Source organism: Hyperolius riggenbachi, chromosome 3 (assembly GCF_040937935.1).
Source record: "Hyperolius riggenbachi isolate aHypRig1 chromosome 3, aHypRig1.pri, whole genome shotgun sequence".
Taxonomy (NCBI): Eukaryota; Metazoa; Chordata; class Amphibia; order Anura; family Hyperoliidae; genus Hyperolius; species Hyperolius riggenbachi.
In genome coordinates this window covers 4,749,792-4,771,539 of record NC_090648.1, presented here as the reverse complement: position 1 = coordinate 4,771,539, position 21,748 = coordinate 4,749,792, and the positions used below count along the sequence as shown (strand labels likewise).

Below are 21,748 nucleotides of genomic sequence, written 5' to 3'. Positions count from 1 at the left end.
GTGCAGTAGAGGATGACCTGGCGAGGTCGGCATCTGCACCGGCAGGGACCCCGGGCCGACAGCTAGGAGCGGAGCTGCTGTGAGGGACATGTCGGCTGCAAGGGGCCGGGGGAAGCCACAGGTAAGTAAATGTCATTTATTTTGGCTGCCTGGATATTTCCTTTAAGAAGTTCTCGGTTGCCAGTATTGACCCTCTAGGCCTCCTCCTCCCATTGCTTCAGCTCACCCCACACTGATAGATCAGGAACGGCCTGTAACTCCTAATGGCTCAAATGACGTTAAAGAGAACCTGTAACAAAAAAAAAAAAAGATCCCCTGGGGGTACTCACCTCGGGAGGGGGAAGCCTCCGGGTCCCAATAAAGCTTCCCCCTCCCCTGTAGCTGCAGGCAGTCCAGCGCTGGCTCCCCCGAAGTCTCCGGCAATCCTGGCTCGACAAGCCTGACAAGCTACATTTATTTACGTTCCCAGGTTCCAGCAGGGGCGCTGTTGCAGCTCTCAGTACAAAGATAGGCGAAAATAGCCGATCTCTGTCGGGTCCACTCTACTGCGCAGGAGAAGGAGACTTGCAGGCGCAGGAGACTTGCAGGAGACTTGCGCCTGCACAGTAGAGCGGCCCAACAGCGATCGGCTATTTCTGCCTATCTCTGAGCGGAGAGCCGATACTGCGCCTGCGCTGGAGCCGGGAAGATAAATATTCACATGCCCGCTGTTCTGGGAGCCACTGTGGGACACAGGAGGACGGAGGAAGCCTCAATAGGATCCGGAGGCTTCCCCCACCCCAGGTGAGTACCCCCCAGGGGAGGTTTTTTGTGTTACAGGTTTTCTTTAAAACACTCTGGCTCCGCCCTACTTGTTTCATCCAATAGAACTCATCAGGAGCCCCGTGGGGTGTGCCAAACCGACGGGTGGTGGACGCCAAGCGGGACACTGCGGTTCTTACCCTGACCAGTGCCCGGCTGGACAGCCACATATTGAGATATGCTTTATACCTACCTGTTTAGGTGAGTGCACAACTACCTAGCGCGAGGAGCGTTTTTACTTTCAGTGTTACTCTATGGTATTGTTCTTCCCTTATTTTTCATGGAGGATTAAATAAAGTAACTTTGTGGAAGTACTAGTCAATGATTGTAGTTTATCTCCAGTTTTAAAGGGCCAGTGATTGCTTTAAGTGCTAGAGTCTGAGGTGGCAACTATCTGCTGAGCCCCTTCAGTGTTGGTGAGGGGACTCTATTTGCATGAAGAGTGTATATGGAGTCGCTTTATACAGACACCTGGCTGCTTCATCTGACTCAGCTAAGGTTGCAGTTTTCTGCGCACGTTTTTTTGAACACCAAGAGCTCGATTCACAAAGGGTGCTAACCCAGTTAGCATGACTAAAAGCTTTGGGTGTGCTAACTAGGGTGCTAAGCAGTCAGCACGCCCAAACCTTTTATTGATCACGCGCAAAGTTTAGTGCTGTGCGGTGCACGCGAAATGTCGCACCGGGTGCCCCTAGAAGTCGCACTGGGTGCACCCGAAACGGCGCATCGTGCAATGTTTTGGGCGCACCGGGTCCAACGTTTTATGGCCACCCGGTGCACCATTTTAGTCGCGTGCAAAACTTTACGCATCTTAAACGGCTTTGGGCTTTTAGCATAGCTCCCAACTGTCCATCTTTCAAAAGGGACTGTCCCTCTTTGGGAGCCCTGTCTCTCTCTTCCCTATTCATTTGTCCCTCTTTCTATGTAAATATATATATTTCTATACTAAAAATGTGTTTGATTGACTCTAAACTTTATTCCCATCCTTTACATTGATCTATGACTAATTTTAAAATGTTACTATGAAGAAAAATGAACCAGGATAGGAAGGACCAGTGTGGTTTGCATTATAAAACAACATATTGTTCTTATGAAACCTGTATGGTATGCGTGACTAGGGGTGTGCTGGGGCGTGATCATGGGTGTGGCAGGGGCGTGGCTTAAGTGTCCCTCTTTCTCATCTCAAAAAGTTGTGAGGTATGATTTTAGGCGTGGTAACTAAGTTAGCACCCTTTTGTGAATCAAGCCCAGAATGTGCAGACTTATCAGCAGAATGTCAGTTTTTTTTCTGTGCATGAAAAACACATGAAGTGTGAACCAGGCCATTGATTAACATGACTTGCGAAAATAAGTGTGTCCCCTGCCTAATTGTCTCTACAGTTTATAGTTTTACACTTTGTTAGATTATTTTATCCTTTATAGGTGACAACTGAGCGCATCTTTTATCTGCATGTATTTATAACAAAGCATCACATTTTGTATGATAATAACATGTTTATTTACGAGCAGTAACAGTAGAAAGGTGAATAATGTACACTATAGACACATGTAAACTGAACCCTGAACATACGGGGTTAAATACCAATATTTACATACATAGAACACAGTTTCTATAGACAGACCGGTATTGTGACATTCCAAAAACAAACACAGGAGGGCGGCACCTCCAGCTACTAATCTGTGCTGCAGGGCAAACATGGCCGCCCCAGAGCATGCTGGGACTGGTGACTCCAAGCCTGTAAGAATGGCCACCCCAGAGCATGCTGGGACTTATTTCTACAAGCCTGTAAGAATGGCCACCCCAGAGCATGCTGGGACTTATTTCTACAAGCCTGTAAGAATGGCCGCCCCAGAGCATGCTGGGACTGATGACTCCAAACCTGTAAGAATGGCCGCCCCAGAGCATGCTGGGATTTATTTCTACAAGCCTGTAAGAATGGCCACCCCAGAGCATGCTGGGACTTATTTCTACAAGCCTGTAAGAATGGCCGCCCCAGAGCATGCTGGGACTGATGACTCCAAACCTGTAAGAATGGCCGCCCCAGAGCATGCTGGGATTTATTTCTACAAGCCTGTAAGAATGGCCGCCCCAGAGCATGCTGGGACAAGTCTGTAATAATGAGTATGAGAAACAATTCAAACCTTCTGTTGTTCATTTATGCAGCTGATTTCAAATACTTTATAGGAAGATAATGATGATTGCACATAGTATAAAAATAGTTACAAAAGCCCTGAAAACAAGAAATTTGAATACTGTATGCAGAATGAGTACAAAAATATATGGATTCTTTTCCCTTAAAGTCCTTCTGTAACTTCATGCTGTAACAGTTTCTGCCGGTTGTACATTTGTCACCGCCGAGATGGTGGATGGTATGACACCAACACCAACGATGACTGTTGATCTTTGTCCGGTAAAACATGTAGGATAACACTGGAAAACGTGACAGCAAACGTCTATCAGCTGCCTCTTATGTGCTTGAGTAAGGCTGGGGCCAGATCCGAGGGGGCTGTAGTCCACATTCAGTAATATCAGGTCCCAGCTGGGTGCCACATCTTCTAGGATGTCCTTGCCACATTTCTGTATGTGTAGCAGAACTGCTAGTATGTGGCAGGCCATCATCTCCGCTCTCACAGAAGTACGGACAGTGGAACAATAAGTCCTAGTTACCACATGGTTCTACTGCAACAACAGAGGTCACAAGTGTCGTGGCAAAGTCTCTGCAAAGCCCTCAGCATAGGATTCCTTCTGTGGCCAGGCCAAAGCAAAGGTCTCTGCAAAGCCCTCAGCGTAGCATTGCCTCTGTGGTCAGGCCAGAGTTCTCAGTGATGCCTCCAAAAAACAGAGCCACCATTATCACAAAGCTCCCCACCAGGTATCTTTGGCATCATTTTCTGCAGTCAGGGATGCCACAACCTTCTGTGGAGGTAAAAAGACCTTCATTCGGCAATCAGCAGCTACACCTTCAGTTGGGCTGCGCTCGCCGTAAGACATAGCGGGAAGCTGCCTCCAAATTCCATTTGCACTTGTCAAGGACGCGGCGGCACTCCTCCTTACTGTATCGGCTGATGTTATACAGCTGCTCCACCTGGAGAGAGAAAAGACCCCATGAAAACCTGGAGAAAACACAAGGAGGAGGAGAGGTGGAGGGGGGCGGTGTGCTTGGAGAGGGAAAGGTGGTGGTTGGTTGGTTGGTTGGTTGGTTGGATGTATGCAGTGGCGTATTCACAGGGGAGCAGGCATGACTCATGCCACAGGGCTATGGATGCCATGCCTGCACGCCTGGTACAACAAATCTATCTATACTGAGGGACACTTTTGGATTTCTACGGGGTTAGCTGCCTATACTGGGACACCCACTTTTAGCTACCTATGGGTGGGGGCTACCTATACTGGGGGGCCACTGTTCGCTACCGGTGGGGGGAGGGGGGGACAACACCTTTGGCTATACTATACTGGAGACAGAGTGAGGGCTCTGTGGGAGGAGGATCTCCCTGATTTGGGGAGGAGTTCTGATTGTGTGAAGGGCTTGCTTTGCCTATGAGGGCAAGGTAAGGTACTGTTATTCAGGGGGTTCTGACTGGGGCGGGGCACAATTTCAATGTTTGTCGTGGATGCTATTTTACTCAGATACGCCACTAGGTGTATGTGACGGAGGAGAGTAACATTGGAAGAGAAGGGAAGGGAATGGGAGGGATCTTATTGCTGTCCTTACTTGCTGTAAGCACGGATACAGGGCACCTACAATGCTAGCCAACACCATGTCAGTATTCCCAGTTCTACAACTGGGTGGGTTATGTGGTGGTGTCAAGAAGCCCCTTTCACACCAGCTGGGAGAGAATGTAGACTGGTCATAGTAACAAGTCAGAAAAGAACACCACATGTAAGATAAATGTATTCCTCTCTCGTGTTACCGACAAAGATTACACATGATCTTTGTTATTCCATTTTTTGTAGAAATATTGGTGTTAGACTATAGTCATAAAATGATTTCCTGGCAGGAGAACACACGTTACACAGACTCTAACTGTTCTGATGGGACAGCTCCTTCGGTGAGGGGTAAGTCAAAGATCCGGAGTGCGACTTGTTTGGCGGTGAAGTCATTTGGGCTTGGGTGAAGTATGTTTGTGGTTTATTGCTGGGATTATTTTTATATTCTAAGAAGTTTTAGAACGGTGATGATGATAATTAGGTGACCTCTAAGCAATCCTTACCTTTAAAGCCTGGATTGCCCTATTTACGTCTCCATTGAAGACCCGCAGGGCCTCCCGACACTCTTCTGTTGTCACGCCATGTACACGTTCCTCCACCTGAAGGACAGAAGACAGTAAGCATCATCTGGAAGTGCCAACGCCTTTCCTACATACACCATTTACAGGGTGGGATTTGTGGGACCAGATTTACAGAACCACATTGTTAGGAGATCAAACAATACAATTTTGGCTTCACTACTTTTACGCATTGCACTTCTAAGACCTTTAGTGGTGTGACTGAATAGCAACAATCAGAGGTCCACATCCCAGATCTCTTCACCACCACCATGGACAAGGTTTCCTTCTGCCTTCTTAACTATTTCCTCCAGGAAATGTTCGCCAGATTCCTGAAGCTAAACCTGCAGAAAACTAAGCTCCTGATTTTTCTGCCCCATGCAGCACTACCCCTCCCAGATAATTATGTTATGGTTGATAACACGACCATCTAACCTACCCCCCAAGCCTATTGCATGGGATTCATCATGGACTCTGCCCTCTCCTTAGCATCACTCAATACTGCAACTTCCACCTCCAGAACATCTCCAAGATCCGCCCCTTCCTGACCCCGGACATCTCCAAACTCCCCATTAATGCCCTTATCATCTCCCGACTGGACTATTACAACCTCCCATTGAACTGCATCGCCCCTCTACAGTCTGTCATGGATGCAGCAGCCAGACTGATCCATTCTTCTCATCACTCCATCTCCAAGACTCTACTCTGTAAATCCCTCCACGGCATCCCTCTCAGCTCCAGAATCAAAGTTATGTGCCTGGCCTACAAATCTGCACAGAAGACCTGCCTGACCTACATCTGTGATCTCATCCACAGATATACAACCGGCCGCTCTATCTGATCCTCCAAGGACCTGCGCCTGACCGTCCTGCACATCCCCCACTCCCATTCAAGAATGCAGGACGCCTCAAGAGCTGCCCCCACTCTCTAGCACCCATCAGACTCGCCTCATCCTTCAACACCTTCAAACAAGCCATCAAAACTCTCCTCTTCAAGAATGCAGTCCTAAAAATACCCCAAAACCCATCACCCTTGTCCACCCAAAATGTGACCTCAAAGACTGTGCAATGTTCTCACCTCTTTGATCTTCCTTTGTAGGTCGCTATCACTTGAAGAACTCTTGTATCCTGGTGGTTTACTTTCTGGTGTCAGTCGGGGGATAATGATTGCTTCTCCCGGGGTCAAAATTGGGGCAGCTGGGAATTTATCTCTGTTATTGCGTCTGGTCTGCTGAATAGCGGGTTCCTGGGTGGGTGGAGGCAGAATACGGTCCTTGAGGACTGGTAGTTTGGGTTTAGGGGCAACTAATGGGCGAAGGTTGGCCAGAATATTTCGTGGGGGGAGTTCACTCATTCTTCTAGGAGATGTCTCCCGGACTGGCATAGCTAGGCTCTCCAGATCTCGTCCAAGGTGACCGGGTGAGGGACGGTTTTGTGGTCTGCTAATTAACTCAAAATCAGAGAGGGATTCCAGACTTCTGGAGATTCCTGAGGGAGGAAGAGAAAAGCAGGTGAGATGAAGATGTAGTCTCTATAATCTATATATATACATTATAGTGGTGAGTACGGCAAAGTGAGGAAATGGAAGGAATAAGAAAGGCAGAAGGTAGGTGAGTGATGGCCACTGGCTGAAGGCACTTACGTTGCATACGTAGTAACATCTCTGCCCCTCCTCGGACCTGAGCCGGACCTCCTCTAGCTCCTCTCCTGGCAGCTTCCTTTGCTCTGAACCTCCTGCTGGAATAAGTTAGAACAGGTAAGGATTGGAGGGCAGTAAGAGGCAGAACACGTTTCACGTCTCAGAGGTAGTTTTTCACTTACTCATTTCCTGCATCCACGTTTCCATGCAGCATCTTCCCCGGACCCCCCGGCAGGTGGCCAGCGGTCCGGACGCGGGCCACATCCTCTGAACAGATGGCACCAAGAGGAAAAGGTCCAGTCTTAACAATGCGCTGATTCTGTCCTTTCCAGAGCTGAGATTCTGGCCTGCAAGAGAAACATCAGAGATATATCAGCTACCAGTGCTGAGACTGCAGGAAGATGGCTAGAAATAGCTTAACTGCTGTAGAGGCTTCTGCCTAAGGCCCACACAGACACCGGCCCTGTCACTCGTCATTTGTCCCATTAATGAATGGGTACATTTAAAAAAAGGCGCCATAAAAAGAAAAATGGAGCAGGGTGAGGCCAATAACGCCATCTTGCTACTAAGGCTATTTAAAGGACTTACGGCTGCGCAGCTCTAGGGCCAACCCCCCGGATCCACGCTACGTAGCGTGAATCCGGGGGGTTGGCCCTAGAGCTGCACAGCCGCACTCGCGGCTATGCGGACTGCACAGCCGCGGGCAAAGGATGCGGCCATCTTAGGAGAGGCGAGAGAGCCCGACCCGGGCTGTGGGGTCGGCAGCTGGCCCGGGGGGCTAATGAGCGGGGTGACCCGGCGGATCGGCACGGAGGGCGCGGACGGCGTCCTCCGTGCCTTAAAAGATGAGGCAAGTGATTAACTTTTTTTCCGCGTTTCGCCTCGTAAGTCCTTTAACGTTTCATAAATGTCCTAAAATGTTAAATAGCCTGAGTAACAAGACGTCATTAGCGGGATCTCTCATACATTTCCTGGTCCCGGCGATCCGTCTTCTCTCCACTTCCTGTTTAGTTTGTAAGAGTCCTGCAGCCAGCCAATCACCATGCAGGGACGGAATAGGCCGCAATAGTACAAGCCGCATAGTTCGTTAAATTATGCTGCCTGCTCTTTATCGGGTGCCATAATTTAACCTCTAATCGTGACTTGTACTATTGCGGCCTATGGCGGTGCCATTTTAATAGGGGCTAGTCCTGCACCATTTTTATCTGCTCCCTTAATGAATGGGCAGCACCTGCAACGTTGTTTCCCACCATTTGCGCAAGCACCGCGTTTTGATCCCTATTTTACCCATCGTTTAAAGTGTCCCTGAAATGTACTGCTGCGCTGCGCCGTGTCAGGAATATCTAGCGCCTGTAACAAGGCAAACTACAGTAGCTTAGTCTCCTCAATGCTGAATGAAGACTGGAGACAGTGCACTGATGGTGAATGAATCATTAACAGATGATAAAACACTTAGGCTTCGTACAGACAATGCAATTTCCCCTCCAATTGACAAGAATCGGATGATCATTTCCGACATGTCTGATCAGCTTCTAATCAATAACAGGAGCGATTTTCTAAAGTTATCATGTGAAAATCGATTGGGAGCAGTTTGGACATGTACACACGATACAACTTTCTGTCCGATTACCCGTCGATCAGACGGGAATTAGAACTGTGTGTACCCGGCGTTAGGGCAAACCATTATGATGTCACACTGACGTATTTTTGTATTTATAGGTAAATAACGGCTCTTACCCAGCATCAATCAAGGTGACCGTGTCTCCAGTCTCCAGCGGCAAGCAGGTGGGGTTACTGACTTCCTGAGCAACTTGTATCTCCAGTGGTTTTGCCTGAAGAAGAAATAAACTATATTTTAGCTATGAAACAACCAATAAACAGTTTTTAGAAGATTATTATGGAGGAGGCACATCAGAGACACGGAGCTCAGAGTTTGACCGTGGCGATTTTATGGTTGTTTCAGAGGTCGGCTTAGACATACCTCACAGGTAGAACATGAAGGAAGGAATACCCATAGACTTCCCAGATCTAGTAGAGATAATGGGAGACACAAAGTATCCAAATGGCCTCAATCCCTCAGGACCAGAAGCAGAGGGCAAGTGGATAAGGGCAGAGGTATGTGGATTATAATAGATAACATCATGGACAGAATATCTCCATTTGTGATCAATGTGGGGCATGGACCTTCAGCATCCAGGCGAGATAATAGCAGAGGATTACAGAGGACTGTCCTTCAGAATCTATTATAATATTAAAGCAATGTAGTATGCAGACCTCAGAGATCCCTTATGCTGGGAATACACGTTACGTTTTCCGCGTTCGATTCTGCACGCGATCTATTAACCATTCGATCTTCTGCTCCATTCTCTTATCTTCCACTTGTTTTTCTTATCTTTTTACATTCACTTCTATGAGGAATCGAGCAGAAAATAATCGAGCGGAAGATCGGACATGTCAGAATTTTATCATCGAAGGCATCTATCGGAACTATATTTCTCAAAAAACATAACATGTATTCCCAGCATTGGAGACCACAGTACATGTCAGTATTATTGAGGACCCATTTACAGGACCAATTAGAGAAAGGGAAGATTGGCAGTATGGTGACATCATTGATAAATCTCTGGTAAGGCAATATGGGGGGGGGTGTAAACATCCAGTAACAGTACGTAGCAACAGGAATGGCACGTCTACAAGTCCTCCTGAACATTTTAGCAAGGAGGAGTATAGAAGATCTCTGGGAGCTACTGGAGAATGTACAGAGGTCAAAGTTGGAAGTCTACATCATTTAGAGAGGTTTTTTTAAGATCTTCATAAGGAGTAATCCTATTCGTTATCTAACTGGCAATTCACTCACGTCTTGTAGCAGTCCAATGATGGTGCTGAAATTCGGCCTCTGTTCCGGGGCAGGTGCCCAACACTTCATCATGATTTTATACAAAGCAGGCGGACAGTCATCAGGTCGTTCCAGTCTATCCCCTTCTCTGTCAATTTTGTGTAAAATCTGGAAAAATAAAAACTATTATTAGATGTTCAGCAACGCAGAAGAATAGTTCAAATCTAAAGTAGCACCACCAAGTTACCTGTCTGCCGGAAAGTCCAAGCCAAGGCTCCTGTCCATAGGTGAACATCTCCCACATGGTGACACCAAACATCCAGACATCACCCGCGTGTGAAAAGGTTCCTATCCTCAGGCTCTCCGGTGAACACCTGCCACAAGGAAGACAAAAGGTTCCTCAGTTACTGGATTATGACAAAATACCCCAGAATCTTCAACCAGCCACCAAACGAGAAATCCCACCTATGACCAGTCTACCAAATGCTCACCATGCAAAAGGTATCTTGCGGTGAGCAGACATGATGTAATGATCATCGTTGGTTGCCAACGCCCTTGTCAAGCCAAAATCGCCAATCTTTACCATCTCTTCACTAACCAGTAGGATGTTCCTGGTTGCCAGGTCCCTGTGAATAAAGTTGTGGGTCTCCAAGTAGTTCATCCCAGAGGCGATCTGGATGGAGTATGACCACAGGAGCATCAGAGGATAAGCTCCATAGCGGGCGCGTAGAGCGTCATTCAGGGAGCCCAGAGGAGCCAGCTCTGTGACCTACAGAAAAGACCAGATCTCCTTATTATACAGAGAAATACAATAATAAACTTTTATACTTGTCACGTTGCAGGAAAAGGGACAGACTTCTGTCTGTCAGTCTTCGGGGGACGGGGGAGGGAGTCTTGTAGCTCTCTATTGTCCATGTCACACTGCAGGAGAAGGGATGGATTCAAGTAGCTCTCATCTGTCTTGGACAACCTGGGGGTGGGGGGAGGGGTGGAGAGCACCCGTGGGTCATGTCACCCTACAGAGGAAGGGAGGGGGAGTTGGGGTTGGGATAACTCGTCCCCCAGTAATGAGCACCGGTCACTCACCATTTTCAGTGGCTGAGCGAGGACCACTCCGTAGAGTCGGATGAGGTGAGGGTGGTCAAGGGCGTACATTGCATTCACTTCCTGCAGGAAATCCTGGAGCACCTCGGGGTCAGAGGCGGAGTCTGTGCGGAGGGTCTTCACTGCCACGCTCACCTGTGAGGACAGAAGAGGTTAGGGAGGAAGCGGGCGAGACATAAATGATGGGGAAAGCTCGGAGGAGGTGATGGAATACTTACAGTTCCTCCATTGGGGACCCTCCACTCTCCTCGGCGCACCACCCCAAAGCAGCCGTCTCCCAGCCGTTCCATCAGTTGCAGGTCCCTCTCATTGATCAGACACTTCAGGGAGGAAGGAGACCCACTAGAGGAAGGGAACGGGATGTGTGGAGATGGGGGCGAGTCGGGACTATCCGATACTTTTCCTGTAAACATCTGTGGAAGGAAGAGAAGATGGGGTGAGCTCAGCTTTCCTCTCCTCATGGGCGGAGCATGCAGCATGCACACAACTAATAGTTACCACAGCTAAACGGCAGGCTCAGTTGAGGTTTCCTCCCCTCAGGGGCGGAGAATGCAGCATGCGCACAGCTGACATTTGCCACAGCTAAACAGCAGGCTCAGCTGAGGTTTCCTCCCCTCAGGGGCGGAGCATGCAGCGTGCGCACAGCTGACTGTTACCACAGATAAATGGCAGGCTCAGCTGAGGTTTCCTCTACTCAGGGGCAGAGCATGCAGCAAGAAGCGCACAGCTGACAGTTGCCACAGCTAAATAGAAGGCTCAGCAGAGGTTTCCTCTTCTCAGGGGCGGAGCATGCATTGTTTGCACAGCTGAGAGTTGACACAGCTAAATAGAAGGCTCAGCTGAGGTTTCCTCTCCTCAGGGGCGGAGCATGCATTGTTTGCACAGCTGACAGTTGCCACAGCTAAATAGAAGGCTCAGCTGAGGTTTCTTCCCCTCAGGGGCGGAGCATGCATTGTTCGCACAGCTGAGAGTTGACACAGCTAACTGGCAGGCTCAGCTGAGGTTTCCTCTCCTCAGGGGCGGAGCATGCATTGTTTGCACAGCTGACAGTTGCCGCAGCTAAATTGAAGGCTCAGCTGAGGTTTCTTCCCCTCAGGGGCGGAGCATGCATTGTTCGCACAGCTGACAGTTGCCACAGCTAAACGGCAGGCTCAGCTGAGGTTTCCTCTACTCAGGGGCGGAGCTTGCAGCAAGCGCACAGCTGACAGTTGCCACAGCTAAACGGCAGGCTCAACTTCTCATAAGCATTTTCTATAAGCATATTCATTACAGATATACCATAAATCTCTCAATTCCTATTTCTGGGAGACCAGGGATATGAGCCCCTGAGGTTCTTGAAACAGAGAAAGCAATAAAAGTGTTCTCCAGCTTTACAGAGGAAAACAAATGTTGTTAGATTCCCCCACTTCCTGTGAGGATGAGAAGGGAGGGAGATTCTCAGAGATGTGGAGGCAGTAATTATAACTGAAAAGTGATCTCCACACATCTGGAATATCTCTCAGGCAGATGACAGGAAAGTTATAACACTTCAGAGAGTACCTGTAATCTCTCTCTCGGAGAATGGGCCAGTAATAGGTGACAGTCATTTCCTGTGACCGGCCTCTTGTCTGCACACATCATTAATAATTACTAACCTGTGACCCCCTCGGGCGCTCCCACCCCTCCCTGCACCTGCTGAGTCACCACTACAGAGCGCCACACCCAACCTGCCATCACTCCCAGCCTACCCTGCCACCAAACTGCAGTCTGCCTGTCTCTAACCGGGACAGGTGAGTATACCAAGGCTTAAAGGGCCAGCACACCCGTTACAAGAAAACAGCCATGTAAATTAAATCTGCATCAGAAAACCAGAATCCCAGAGTGATGAATATTCACCTGTAATCAGTGCCCAGAACTTCCACCCTGACAAACTATGTGCTTCCCTCAGATTGCAAGCAGCACAGCTCATGCAGGAGCAGAGCAGGGAATCATCCCACTGCATGATGGTCTATGAGATGTAAATCATGCAAATTGTATGCAGCTCAGAACTGAGACAGCTACATGCGCCTCCTGCAGGTCCCAGCCGCATATCATTTGCATTATGTTTTCATGCAAGTAATGATATTGGGGGGGATCTCGGCTCACCTTATACATCCAGGATTTGGGGCGCACGGCTGGCTTCCTCCTCTTCATGGCCTCAAAAAGTCTTCTCTGGGCTGAAAGAGAAAAAGCAGCGATGGTGAGACATGGAGGCGGGCAAAGAGTACCTGTCATCGTGTGACATCACTGGGTGATGATGTGCATAAACTAACCCTTTAAAGCATTATCCATATAAAGCAAGGTGCTCATATCCTGCCATGCCATGAGATATCTTATAGGGGAACTCTGACCATAGCACACACTTGTGAGTAGGAGGAGCCAAGAAGCCCTGGAACATGGATTCTCCCGCTACCCCCATCCTCAGTGAGGAGACTCCCTCCCTCCATGCACCGACAATTCTGACAGGAAGTGATAGGAGAGGCCTTCAAATCCTGGCTCTTCCTGTTCAGTAAGCCAGCACCTATTCAGTAAGGAGTCCTTGGGCTAGACTCCCTAACACTGCTACTGCCTACTGAGCTTCGGACCACCACAAATCTTCTGGCTGAGGTTGGCCTTCACATGCTGCTCAGGAGATGCCGGGGGAAGCCATGTCCTATCAGGCTGCATGTACCTAGCCAGCCATGGGGCTCTGCACAGGGCGAGGGGAGAATGAGCGAGACAAGTACAGGAGCAGGGAGGCTGGAGACACCATGTCCTATCATGCTGCATGTACCTAGCCAGCCATGGGGCTCTGCACAGGGCGAGGGGAGAATCAGCGAGACAAGTACAGGAGCAGGGAGGCTGGAGACACCATGTCCTATCATGCTGCATGTACCTAGCCAGCCATGGGGCTCTGCACAGGGCGAGGGGAGAATCAGCGAGACAAGTACAGGAGCAGGGAGGCTGGAGACACCATGTCCTATCATGCTGCATGTACCTAGCCAGCCATGGGGCTCTGCACAGGGCGAGGGGAGAATCAGCGAGACAAGTACAGGAGCAGGGAGGCTGGAGACACCATGTCCTATCATGCTGCATGTAACTAGCCAGCCATGGGGCTCTGCACAGGGTGAGGGGAGAATGAGGAAGACAAGTACAGGAGCAGGGAGGCAGGAGACGCCATGTTCTATACATCAGGCTGCATGTAACTAGTCACTGGGCTCTGCACAGGGCGAGGGGAGAATGAGCGAGACAAGTACAGGAGCAGGGAGGATGTCCTATACATCAGGCTGCATGTAACTAGTCACTGGGCTCTGCACAGGGCGAGGGGAGAATGAGCGAGACAAGTACAGGAGCAGGGAGGCTGGAGACACCATGTCCTATACATCAGGCTGCATGTAACTAGTCACTGGGCTCTGCACAGGGCGAGGGGAGAATGAGCGAGACAAGTACAGGAGCAGGGAGGCTGGAGACACCATGTCCTATACATCAGGCTGCATGTAACTAGTCACTGGGCTCTGCACAGGGCGAGGGGAGAATGAGTGAGACAAGTACAGGAGCAGGGAGGCAGGAGACACCATGTCCTATACATCAGGCTGCATGTAACTAGTCACTGGGCTCTGCACAGGGCGAGGGGAGAATGAGCGAGACAAGTACAGGAGCAGGGAGGCAGGAGACACCATGTCCTATACATCAGGCTGCATGTAACTAGTCACTGGGCTCTGCACAGGGCGAGGGGAGAATGAGCGAGACAAGTACAGGAGCAGGGAGGCAGGAGACACCATGTCCTATACATCAGGCTGCATGTAACTAGTCACTGGGCTCTGCACAGGGCGAGGGGAGAATGAGCGAGACAAGTACAGGAGCAGGGAGGCTGGAGACGCCATGCTCTATACATCAGGCTGCATGTAACTAGCCAGCCATGGGGCTCTGCACAGGGCGAGGGGAGAATGAGCGAGACAAGTACAGGAGCAGGGAGGCTGGAGACACCATGTCCTATCATGCTGCATGTACCTAGCCAGCCATGGGGCTCTGCACAGGGCGAGGGGAGAATCAGCGAGACAAGTACAGGAGCAGGGAGGCTGGAGACACCATGTCCTATCATGCTGCATGTAACTAGCCAGCCATGGGGCTCTGCACAGGGTGAGGGGAGAATGAGGAAGACAAGTACAGGAGCAGGGAGGCTGGAGACACCATGTCCTATACATCAGGCTGCATGTAACTAGTCACTGGGCTCTGCACAGGGCGAGGGGAGAATGAGGAAGACAAGTACAGGAGCAGGGAGGCAGGAGACGCCATGTTCTATACATCAGGCTGCATGTAACTAGTCACTGGGCTCTGGACAGGGCGAGGGGAGAATGAGGAAGACAAGTACAGGAGCAGGGAGGCAGGAGACGCCATGTCCTATACATCAGGCTGCATGTAACTAGCCAGCCATGGGGCTCTGCACAGGGCGAGGGGAGAATGAGCGAGACAAGTACAGGAGCAGGGAGGCTGGGGCCGCCATGTTCTATACCTCAGGCTGCATGTAACTAGTCACTGGGCTCTGCACAGGGTGAGGGGAGAATGAGGAAGACAAGTACAGGAGCAGGGAGGATGTCCTATACATCAGGCTGCATGTAACTAGTCACTGGGCTCTGCACAGGGCGAGGGGAGAATGAGCGAGACAAGTACAGGAGCAGGGAGGCTGGGGACGCCATGTTCTATACCTCAGGCTGCATGTAACTAGTCACTGGGCTCTGCACAGGGTGAGGGGAGAATGAGGAAGACAAGTACAGGAGCAGGGAGGATGTCCTATACCTCAGGCTGCATGTAACTAGTCACTGGGCTCTGCACAGGGCGAGGGGAGAATGAGCGAGACAAGTACAGGAGCAGGGAGGCTGGAGACGCCATGTCCTATACATCAGGCTGCATGTAACTAGTCACTGGGCTCTGCACAGGGCGAGGGGAGAATGAGCGAGACAAGTACAGGAGCAGGGAGGCTGTGGATCTCTAGGGGGTTATGGGAAATTCTGGAAGATGTAGTGGCGGATGGAGCATGGTACAATTCTCTGATTATAATAAACACAGATCCGGATGTGAGTCTGGCAGAGAAAGCCGGGGACAACATTGAGAAGTGATTATTAGTTTCATCTGCATAATGAGCTGTGAGTCACCCAAGCCTTGCTAGGAGCGGAGGGGTGACCTCATTCCAGCGAGAACGCGGTCATGTGGCACCCGCGCTGAGTCACACCTGTACACGTGAGGACATACTGTAACATCAACACACATGGGGAGATTATGTAATGTACTGTACAAAGAACGTTCCTCTCTGTGACCCTGCCATCATCCTTCTATTGTTATCTACCTGTCCTTCCTTCCGACAGTTCTTCCACCTGCCCATACTTCCTTCTACCCATCCTTCCATTTGCCCATGCTTCCATCTGCCTATACTTCCATCTGTTCACCCTTCCATAATTCTGTAATTCACTTACAGAACTCAATCCTTTTATTGCTCTGTCCTTCTTTACATGCACTCATCCTTTTATCACTTAATTCTTCCATCCATCTGACATTCCACCCATTTCACCAAAGTTCTGTTTGACCTTCTATTATTATCTGAACTCACATCCATCGGACTTTCCACCCGTCAGACCCTCTACCCAACCAAACTTATATCCATTGGACATACATACGTCTGACCTTTCCATCCTTGGAGCTTTCATCCATTGGACCTCCTACCCACCTGACATACATCTATATGGCCTCCTACCCACCTGACATACATCTATATGGCCTCCTACCCACCTGACATACATCTATATGACCTCCTACACACCTGATATACATTTATTCCAAAGCTTTGGTCCAGTGTTAGTCGTGGAGCAAATATTCCGACAATAAACCAACAAATGTTAATTTAGGCATTGCCTTAAATGACTAACTGTGCTTAGTTTTCTTTGAATCTTAAAGCTCCTTCTTCAGGCTTGATATAGTATTACAAAACTTTGAATAAAAACTGTATAATAAGATCTAAGTAAGACCTCCAACAAATCAAGCAATCTCATGGAAACCACGCGAAACTGAACCACATAAAACTACATTTTGAGAAGGTGAATTTCCATATACAGAACTTTACAATCTACACATTGACGTAGGTAGGATTGTTGTGCCTTCTGGCATCACTATCTTCTCACGTACCCACAACACATATATACCCCTCAGCTAATGGCCACACTGACAACAAAGTCTGGTCATAGGTGAAGGGAATCTCTTTTCTCCACCATGTCCAGTTTGGTAAGTGCTGATGGGAATGCATTGTCTCATGATCACCATATGGAATGAGAGAGAAAGGAGATTTAAAAAAAACATGTCCATCTCTCCTGTCTCTCTCATTGTCTCCTCTCCTGACCACCTTCTGGCACCAGAGAGGAGAACGGAGATATAAAGACCATGCCCATCTCTCCTGTCTCTCTCATAGTCTCCTCTCCTGACCACCTTCTGGAACCGGAGAGGAGAATGGAGATAAAAAGACCATGTCCATCTCTCCTGTCTCTCTCATTGTCTCCTCTCCTGACCACCTTCTGGAACCAGAGAGGAAAACGGAGATATAAAGACCATGCCCATCTCTCCTGTCTCTCTCATAGTCTCCTGACCACCTTCTGGCACCAGAGAGGAGAACAGAGATAAAAAGACCATGGCCATCTCTCCTGTCTCTCTCTCTGTCTCCTGACCACCTTCTGGAACCGGAGAGGAGAATGGAGATAAAAAGACCATGTCCATCTCTCCTGTCTCTCTCATTGTCTCCTCTCCTGACCACCTTCTGGAACCAGAGAGGAGAACGGAGATATAATGACCATGCTCATCTCTCCTGCCTCTCTCATAGTCTCCTGACCACCTTCTGGCACCAGAGAGGAGAACAGAGATAAAAAGACCATGGCCATCTCTCCTGTCTCTCTCTCTGTCTCCTCTCCTGACCACCTTCTGGAACCAGAGAGGAGAACGGAGATATAAAGACCATGGCCATCTCTCCTGTCTCTCTCATAGTCTCCTGACCACCTTCTGGAACCGGAGAGGAGAATGGAGATAAAAAGACCATGCCCATCTCTCCTGCCTCTCTCATAGTCTCCTGACCACCTTCTGGAATCAAAGAGAAAGGAGATATAAAGACCATGTCCATCTCTCCTGCCTCTCTCATAGTCTCCTGACCACCTTCTGGCACCAGAGAGGAGAACAGAGATAAAAAGACCATGGCCATCTCTCCTGTCTCTCTCTCTGTCTCCTCTCCTGACCACCTTCTGGAACCAGAGAGGAGAACGGAGATATAAAGACCATGCCCATCTCTCCTGTCTCTCTCATAGTCTCCTGACCACCTTCTGGCACCAGAGAGGAGAACAGAGATAAAAAGACCATGCCCATCTCTCCTGCCTCTCTCATAGTCTCCTGACCACCTTCTGGAATCAAAGAGAAAGGAGATATAAAGACCATGTCCATCTCTCCTGCCTCTCTCATAGTCTCCTGACCACCTTGTGGCACCATAGAAGAGAATGGAAATACAAATACCATTCCTAAATGTTTTTGGTTTTTTATCGAGGTGTCCATTTAAAAACATTAATTCTCACCCTTGAAGTTAATTTTTCATCTTACCTACAAAATACCTTCTGCGCCTCACAGCTTAAAAAAGTACTAAAAAGTAAAAACAAAAATAATCTCAACCTTCTCCTTATCCTGAGTATTTCCTTGCTTGTTTTTATTGATTAGGTTTAGAAAATCTCCTGGGAGAAAACTCGGGATAGAAAGTTGATTGAATGTGGACGCTTGGCTCTTGGGTAAGTCCTTTGTGAAGGCTGATGAATGACATCTACAGGTTAATGTTGCATTGTCCTTACATACTGTAAGTCTGCCACTAGTCTCATCATTTTAGATATATGTTGTACATCCAGGACATGTAAAGAGATTGGATGGCGAACCACTGTGAATTCAGTACTGAGATCCCGAGAGACCCTCGGACTACCGATCCTCCTTCTACAAATATTCTGGTTAGAGTTGGTCTTCAGCTGGTGCTCAGAAGATGCCTTATCCTATACAACAAGGTATGTTCTCAGGGCAAGGGAGGATGGGGATGACTACGTGGTTATGTGAATTTCTGGAGAATGCTGGACAGAGCAGTTTGGTAAAATGCAGATTGGTGATTTCCCTGTTTGCAGTAATCAGAGATCCGGATGTGGGCCCAGAAGCGAAAGCTAGAGAATAACATGTTATACAAGGCTGCATAATGAGCTATGAGTCACCCACGCCTTGCTAGTAGGAACGGAGGGGTGACCTCATTTCTGGGGAACAGGTCATGTGACACCTGGGTTGAATCACACCTGTACACGTGAGGACATACTGTAACATCAACACACAAGGGGGACATTATGTAATGTACTGTATAAAGAACGTTCCTCTCTGTGACCCTGCCATCATCCTATTGTTATCTACCTGTCCTTCCTTCCGACAGTTCTTCCACCTGCCCATACTTCCAGCTTTCCAACTTGGCATCCTTCCGTTTTCCCATCTTCCATCTACCCATACTTCCATCAGCCCATACGTCCATCTACCTGCCCTTTAACCAATATATCCATCCTTCCACCTATTCATGCATCCATCTTTCTAAACTTCCATCCATTCATCCAAAACTGAAAAGTATCCATCCCTGGCCTAAAAATACTCCACAAACTCACCACAAACCTTCCAATTATTATCCAAACTATCTGTCCTTCTGTGTGCCTATTGTTCTGCCCAACTCTTCTCTCTTCCATGCGTCCATCCGTCCATTTCTCTGACCTTCTATCTATCTATCTATCTATCTATCTATCTATCTATCTATCTATCCCCCATTCTGTCCATTCCACCTCTCTGACCTCCTATCTATCCCTCAGTCTTTGCGTCCTTCCATCTCTCTGACCTCCTATCTATCCCTCAGTCTTTGCGTCCTTCCATCTCTCTGACCTCCTATCTATCCCTCAGTCTTTGCGTCCTTCCATCTCTCTGACCTCCTATCTATCCCTCAGTCTTTGCATCCTTCCACCTCTCTGACCTCCTATCTATCCCTCAGTCTTTGCATCCTTTCATCTCTCTGACCTCCTATCTATCCCTCAGTCTTTGCACCCTTCCACCTCTCTGACCTCCTATCTATCCCTCAGTCTTTGCATCCTTCCATCTCTCTGACCTCCTATCTATCCCTCAGTCTTTGCATCCTTCCATCTCTCTGACCTCCTATGCTTCCAGCTAGCCATCCTTCCCTTGTCCTTACATCTATAAATACCTCCATTATCCTTCAGTCTACCCAATTCCTCCATTGTTCAAAGAGACTTGAAGTGAGAGGGATATGGAGGCTGACATACTAATTTCCTTATAAACAATGCAAATTGCCTGGCTTTTTCTGACATTATTGTCAGATTTGACTGGATTAGCTGCATGCAGGTTTCAGGCGTGTTACTCAGACACTACTGCAGCCGAAGAGATCAGCAGCGCTGCCAGGGAACTGGTATTGTTTAACAGGAAATGAATATGGCAGCCACCATATGCCTCACACTTCTGGTGTCCTTTAAAGGTGGCCATTCATCCGGCGACTTGGCGGCCAATCGACCCTTCGATTCAATTATTATAAGTGCATGCCCGACCCACAATGCCACCAATTTTGGTCCCGGAATTGGTTGCATAGTCGATGGAACATGCTGCAAGGTGTTGGGCCGACTTGCTCGATTGGGTGCATGGCGGTAATGGCATGCAATCTGGGGATGATCGACGAATGCGGCGAAAACCTGGCCGCTGCCCCCCCCCCCAATGTTAAATGTCCCCCCGGTGCCCAGTGCAAGTTATGCATTTCCTGTCCGCGGCCTTCTCCTTCGCTGGCTCCGGGATTCCTCCGATCTCCATACACCGCGCGCCCCACATGGTTGCCTAGTAAGGGTGCGTGTGTGACGTCAGACGCGGCCACGTTACTAGGCAACCACGTGGTGCATGTATATGGAAAACGGAGGAATCCCGGAAGCAGCGGAGGCCATGGACAGGTAATGTATAACTTGCATGGGGGGACATTTATCATTAGGGGACAGCGTCAGCAATGCGGTCAGATGCGGCGTCACAAGACCAATTCTGGAACGATTTCAGCAGGAAATCGATCAGGAATTGGCCTGTGGTGTGTGGGCAGCCAACAGATCTCTCTCCAATCAGATTTGATCAGAAAGAGATTTGTCTTTTGGTCCAATCTGCCCATTATCACTAGATGATGATGTATGGATACCTTAAGTCCATCAATCCTTCCATTGTCTTTCAGTCAATCAATTCTTCCATTGTTCTTCAATCTATCAATCCTTCCATTGTCTTTCAGGCGATCAGAACCTCTATTGTCCTTCAATCTATCAATCCTTCCGTTGTCCTTCAACCTATCAACCCTTCCATTGTCTGTCAGTCCAGCCATCCTTCCACCATCCATTCAATACCTCAGAGATGCCCTAAACCTTCAGCAGAAGATATCTCATTACTCCAGGGGGCCAAAACAATATGGAACCTTACAGACATCACAGAGGTCTGGAGCCCTACAGACATCACTAAAGCTTGTGGCATACAGACATCACTGAGGTTTGAGGTCCTACACACATCACTGAGGTTTAGAGGTCCTACAGACATCACTAAGGTTTGGGGCCCTACAGACATCACTAAGGCTTGTGGCCTACAGACATCACTGAGGTTTGGGGTCTACAGACATCACTGAGGTTTGAGGTCCTACACACATCACTGAGCTTTAGGGGCCCTACAGACATCACTAAGGCTTGTGGCCTACAGACATCACTGAGGTTTGGGGTCTACAGACATCACTGAGGTTTAGGGGCCCTACAGACATCACTAAGGCTTGTGGCCTACAGACATCACTGAGGTTTGGGGTCTACAGACATCACTGAGGTTTAGGGGCCCTACAGACATCACTAAGGCTTGTGGCCTACAGACATCACTGAGGTTTGCGGCCTACAGACATCACTGAGGTTTGGGGCCCTACAGACATCACTGAGGTTTGGTGCCCTACAGACATCACTAAGGTTTGGGGCCGTACAGACATCACTGAGGTTTGGTATCCTACAGACATCA

At 48.8% G+C, this 21,748-nt stretch overlaps 1 protein-coding gene across 3 annotated transcripts in view; it reads right to left on the bottom strand.

Moving 5' to 3' along the window:
* Positions 1-2,673: 2,673 nt before the first annotated feature.
* Positions 2,674-21,748, bottom strand: part of TNK1 (tyrosine kinase non receptor 1) — a 76,068-nt gene continuing 56,993 nt past the window's right edge. For 2 of the 3 annotated variants that reach the window (XM_068273820.1, XM_068273818.1), the window contains exons 3-14: positions 12,770-12,840; positions 10,864-11,058; positions 10,628-10,780; positions 10,033-10,310; positions 9,789-9,915; positions 9,563-9,709; positions 8,443-8,537; positions 6,888-7,052; positions 6,709-6,803; positions 6,145-6,554; positions 5,014-5,109; positions 2,674-3,887 (exon numbers count right to left, since the gene is read on the bottom strand). In XM_068273820.1, coding sequence (XP_068129921.1) covers positions 3,765-3,887; positions 5,014-5,109; positions 6,145-6,554; positions 6,709-6,803; positions 6,888-7,052; positions 8,443-8,537; positions 9,563-9,709; positions 9,789-9,915; positions 10,033-10,310; positions 10,628-10,780; positions 10,864-11,058; positions 12,770-12,840 — 1,955 coding nt within the window. In that variant the 3' untranslated portion in view covers positions 2,674-3,764. The remainder of the gene's footprint in view (positions 3,888-5,013; positions 5,110-6,144; positions 6,555-6,708; positions 6,804-6,887; positions 7,053-8,442; positions 8,538-9,562; positions 9,710-9,788; positions 9,916-10,032; positions 10,311-10,627; positions 10,781-10,863; positions 11,059-12,769; positions 12,841-21,748) is intronic. The other variant, XM_068273819.1, reaches the window with a different exon arrangement.